The sequence below is a fragment of the Nothoprocta perdicaria genome, unplaced genomic scaffold (assembly GCF_003342845.1).
Source record: "Nothoprocta perdicaria isolate Ctin4 unplaced genomic scaffold, notPer1 scaffold_47, whole genome shotgun sequence".
In the NCBI taxonomy this organism is placed as follows: Eukaryota; Metazoa; Chordata; class Aves; order Tinamiformes; family Tinamidae; genus Nothoprocta; species Nothoprocta perdicaria.
Window position 1 is genome coordinate 1146883 of NW_020455721.1, and position 5775 is coordinate 1152657.

At 45.2% G+C, this 5775-nt stretch overlaps 1 protein-coding gene across 1 annotated transcript in view; it reads right to left on the minus strand.

Annotated features, from left to right (window-relative positions):
* Positions 1-2772: 2772 nt before the first annotated feature.
* The window catches only part of RBM24 (RNA binding motif protein 24), a 10232-nt gene continuing 7229 nt past the window's right edge, over positions 2773-5775 (minus strand). Inside the window, exon 4 of the mRNA XM_026047039.1 lies at positions 2773-4759. Within this exon, the coding sequence (XP_025902824.1) occupies positions 4414-4759 (346 nt within the window). The 3' untranslated portion in view covers positions 2773-4413. The remainder of the gene's footprint in view (positions 4760-5775) is intronic.

A 5775-nucleotide genomic window follows, 5' to 3' on the forward strand; every position in this document is an offset into this window, starting at 1 on the left:
AGCAAGAATAAAAGTTAACATTGAAGTTGCCACTAAGTGAATCTTGCGCACTTGCATTTTTGCTGAGGTGATTTAAGCCGTCATGTTACAGAGCTACCCTGAACTTGACCTTTATGTGAAGAGCCGTAAACTTTTATTCTGTTCCTGCTGAGGCTTTCCACAACACAGCCCCCCTCCACGGCAGTGGGGACTCCCCTTCACGTCCCAGGCAATCCTAGTAGACCCTCAGTGCAGAGCCTGAGGTTGTGGAATGGGGCAAGAGAGCAGAAAACAGCAATTGTTCAAGAGATTTGTGCTCACCTCCCTGCTGGATGTTTACATGCTTCTGAGCACCAAGAACAAGACATTGCAGTCTACAAGATCACAGATCTTAAGGTCAGACTGCAAGAGGCAGTTCAGCAAAACTTCCCAGAAAACAGATCCTGAGCACTTATTAAGAAAAGAACAGGACATCATCGGCCCAGGATGTTAGTGAGTGTGCCAGTTCTGGGCAGCTAGGTCCCATAATCATGGTGAAATGACGTCTTTCCCAAAGACCAGCAAGTCTTTTCTATCACTTCAATCCCCACTTCTGCCCTCAAACCGAGGCTTGAAGGCAGCGTGAACTTGCCACCCCAGTCAAAGCAGTTCAGAGGGAGAGAGCAACCTCTTGTATGGCTGAAAGAATAACTGAAACTCTACAGGCAAGTCTGTGTCTCTGCTGAAGCTGCTATAGGAGTAAGAGAAACAGTAATGATTTTGGGTATGTAGATTATTTGAACCTCTCTCCCTTCCCAAACAATTGACCAGGACTGCCGTGCAGTTCACACAGGCCTCTTTCACATGTAAGACAGCAATGGCCATTAGAGGCTTAAACCACGTTTGGCCATTAGAAGCTTAAACTAATATTGAAATGAGATTACAAATCCAGCATCAACTAGATCCGAGCTGTTACTTTAGTGCTTCCCTATCCAAATACAATATGCAAAAGTACAATAAAATATTTAGGTCTTTAGTAACAAGTCTTGGTACCTATAGGAAGGGTTCAAGGAGGACAAAACTACCAGGTGTAGAAGAGGATTGATTCAGGGATCTTTTTTGGACTCGCACTAGTTCACGGGACCAGATGGGGTTGCTTCCAAGGGTGCTAAGAGAGCTGGTTCTTGTGGTTGTTAGGCTGCTCTCTATCATCTGTGAAAGGTCAACAGATGAAGAGAGCCCTGTCATGACTAGAGAAAGACAAGTGATGCACCCATCTGCAGAAAGGGCAAGAAAGGCAATCTAGGCAACCATAGACCTCACTTCTGTCGCTGGAAAAATCATGCAACTAGGTGCCTGAAGGAAAAGGTAGAGACTGGGAAGAGCCAGCATGGATTTACTGAAAATAAATCATACCTGACCAACCTTATTTCCAGCCGATGAAATTACTAAATCTGTGGATGAATGGATGAAGCAGAGAATATCTAGCTTACCTTTATTAAGGGGTTTAGTGTAGTGTCCCCCAGAATCCATATATCTAAGTTTGGGACCTTACAGTCTAGATGGGTACAAAACTGTCTTGGCTGCTGGCTGACATGGTTATTGCTAATAGCTCCTACCACACCTGGAAGAGGCCGGTTACTGGTAGGATTCCTCAGCAGCCTGTCCTGCCTGATGTCTGTATCAATGAACTGGAGGAGGGGACAGGATGATCCTCATGAGGTCTGTGGCTCATGTTACTAACCAAGGAGCACAGTTGCTGTACCCGTGAGCAGGCCCGCCTTTCAGAGGGACTTCCACTTGCTAGGAGACTTGACCAACAGCAACCTCATGAAATTCAGCAAGGAGAGTCCTGCCCATGGGATGCCTAGCCCCCTGCAGCAATATAGCCCAGAGCATGACACAGCAGACCTTCAGATGTGCTAAGAAGCAAAGACACATTGGGCTCCTCCACCATCCATGCTGCTGTTAATACAAGGGCATTGGTCATTCCCCTTTACTTGGCACCCATTAGATCCCATCTGGAACTGTGTGTCCGGTTTTGAGTCTCCCAGTACGTGACAGTTGTTGACTTATTCTTTTGGAGGGCACCAAGGCAGCTGGGAGGAGAGACAAAGGGCCCCGGTTTGCTCAGTTGGCAGCAGAGAGCAGCCTGTCCCAGTACCTAAAGGGCAGGTTACTGAAACGATGGAGCCGGGCTCTTTCCTAAGGAATGAAGACGAATGACGTAAACGAACAAGGGAGGCTCTGGCTGCATGTAGAGAAATAATTTGACACTATGGAGATGTTCAGGCAGTGGAATCAGCTGCCCAGAGAGATTAGGTATTCTCCAGGGGCCATTTTTCAATACCCAAGTGGACAAAGCTGGGGCAACCTGGACAGGATCAGCTGACCTCCCACACTCCCTTCCAATCCAAATTATTTCAAGATGACTCTCAGGGCAGATCATTTCTCTCTTCTCTGTTGCATTTTCTCTATTCAATACAGTTTACCTCAGTCTACATATTGAAAGCCATTGCGTATGCTGCTGCTCACCCCACAGACCAGGAATATTACAAAGAAATAGCCCCCTGGTTTTATCTTGGTAAGATCTTAGCCCACCTGAGCAAAAACATCAGCAGACCAGATGCGACAACATTTTTTATTTTATTTAATACAAGTGAATAGATTAAGAGATCTGAAATGTTGTAAAGCAGTATACATACTGAATAAATAATATGCACAGGAGAGTCATGTTTACCTTATAACACTGGCTAGTATTCAGAATACTTAAAATAAATCCAGTGACATTGGATAAAGTCCATAAAAATGCTATCCTGTCTTCCCTTGTATGAAATTGTTCAAGTATAAAAAAATCCAATACAGTGTAAAATATTAAATTCCATTTCGGTCAAGAATAAAAATTGCAAGTACTGTATTTTCACAGGACAATGTAAAGCAGCATTTTCTAGCAAAGGGAAAAATAGTCTACGTACGGATGAGTGAGAGAAATGCACTAATGTATTGGAGAGGTCTACATGAAAAACTATGAGAGGGAAAAGAATGAAGTAGCAATATTTTATGTAAAACCCTAAAAAGGTGTTAATTTAAGAGTACCCTCATACAGTGCACATACGGAATTTAAATAAATCCAAGTCAACATCCTTAGTTAATTAGGTTAATATTTAATATGCTACATCTAAACCTACTGAATAATTTATGCCATGAGATGAATACATAATTTTACAGTGTCACATCTAAAGTTGCTTTCTTTAGAGCGCAGCATAGTAAAACTTTCAAAATAAATATTTCTTTTTAAATAGCATTACAATTAAGGCACAGTATAAATCACATACCATTAACCCTTGAAGAACTGCAGTCTTGGTAACAAAAGTTGCCTCCTGTACTGTATGTTTGCTAATAAATATTTTAAATATAGTCCTGAAATAGATATTAAAATTGTACAAATGGTTTCCAAAAAAAACAAAAGAGGAAAAAAGAGGAAATTCCCTTAAAACAGTTCTTAAAGGTTTAAATTCATCAAGCTTCTTCCTGCCTTTATTGACAAGTTCTGAATAGCAATAAATAGAGAAGGCTGTTGTAGTAAAGGGCTGATCCTATTTTAGAATCAGAAGAGCTGACAGCAGCAGTTCAAGTTTCCCAAAAGTGAAACAGCACGGGGCGAGGGATTAGGATGTGACAAGCTCATCACATGAGCGCGAGTGATGTGTTCTTTCCAGAACGCTCTGTGTTACCGATTGTCGCTACAGCTGCTGCACCCGCTCCTTCCACCTCACCCGCTCCACGGCTCCGCTCGGCCGGAGCACACGGCGGAAAATAACTTGGGTGCCCGGGCGCCATCTTACTGGCCGGCCTCGCTGCTCCGCCTGCTCCATGCGCCTCCGCGCCACGCGAGGAGGCAGGGCCTCCCCGAGGCACCTCGCCGAGGCCTCACGGAAAGCTACACAGGGCAGCCGGTGCCTTGAGTTCCTCTTCAGATGGAGAAAGATTACGTATTGCTGACTCAGGTGGTTGGGGGGTTGGTTTGTTTGGTTTTTCTTTCCCCCCTAGTTCCAACTTTTCAAACACCATTTGTCTTACTTATAAAGGCAGTTTTGTTTCCCTGATACTGTAAAAAATACACCTTGGCTTGTTTTGCGTCTTTGTTGCTTTTGTTTTAAATACAAAGTCTCATTGCTACTCCCGCCACTCCCGCATGGCAGTACAATATTTTTTTTCCCCCGTTTTCTTTCAGATTAATACTTGAAACTAAACCTCCCACGCTACCCCTCCCCTCTAACAACATGGTTTGGATGCAGACTGTATGAAGACAGTGGAATAAAAATCTTTAGTTTCGCAATCGCATCGCTTTCCTTAAAGCTCCTTAGTTAACATCAATTGTCTCTTATTAACTACCTACACTGGAAGGCTGAAAAAAGGGAGAGAGAGAAAGGGCTTCCTCAGCGAGTCCGTCTGCTATTGCATGCGGTCCGTCTGCAGCTGCTGGGGCTGGTACTGCCCAAAGGCGGCGGCGGCGGCGGCGGCAGCGGCGGCAGCCGTGCCGGGCGCCGCCGCCGCGATGGGCTGCTGCACGGCGTAGCCGTAGCCGCCCGCCGCCACGTAGCCCGCGGCGGCGGCCGGCGACGCCGCGTACGGGTACTGCTCGTAGGCGGCCGCCGCGGCCGAGTACTGCGCGTACGCGGCGGCTCCCGTGTAGTCGATGTAGGGCGTCGTGGACGCAGCGGCTGCCGCGGGCTGCACGTGCGGAATCACCACTCCGGGCTGCACAAAAGCCTGCGGATAGACATAGTGAGCAGGGATCCTGTTGAAAGAGGGGAGAGCGAGTCAGCGGGGGCCCGCGAGGCAGCGCCTGCCAAATCCGTACTCGGAACTAAACCAAACTCAATTTAGTTGTGGTTATGTGCATAGGGTTGCCACAATAGCTAGGTGGAACGGAGCGACTAGCAGCTCCCAGGCCCAATGCAGCGCCTTGCTCTGAAGCGTTGCAGCCCAGTTAAAGCAGAAGTCTTTATTTAATGTTGCTTGAGGATGTTAGGCTTAATGCTAGGACCATCTTTGAAAGGCCCAGGATTACTGATGTAGACTTTAAAGCAGCTCTAAATGAGTACGCTCAATTATTCCATTTGGAAAATTGCAGTATTTATTTTCCAAGTCACCTGCGAGTGATTTTTATTACCTTAATTCGCCCTGAACTACTTGCCTCTTAGTGGCATTATTTCCTGCGAGTACTCTATGATTATTAACACTAGCTAAGCAATTTGACAGCATCACTATAATAAGTTTGACAATAGCCCGTAAGGCAACAAAATGGTTTAACTCTGATTTCATATAAAGTCTTGGGGGAGGGGAAGTGTATTGTGGCAACCCTACTTAAGTTGCTATGCAGACTCAGCACACATTAATTTCTCTGCAACCTCAGTCACCCTTATTAAAAATAAATAAACAAAATAAAAACAACAACAACACAGGCGACAAAGGAGTTTTTAAAAAGTTCACAAGTGTGGTAAACACAGCAAGAATCACACTTTCCAAACGAACTATAGTGCAGCTCACTCCGTCACAAGAGGCCATTGAGGGGAAGCTACATAGATGCTATTAAAATCCATAACAGTGACTCCTAGGTACATGTGCATCACACTTTTATAAAGGTCATAAGGACACAAGGGTCAAACCTGTTGGATTATCAGGCCACTGATGTCCTGTTTTGTGCCAGCTTGTTTTTTTCTACGCAAGACATATAGCGTAGAGTTTTGGGGAGGTGGGCATAGGATTAAGTCTAAATAGATCTGGTGCTCAACAAAAGCAAAAGAACAAAAA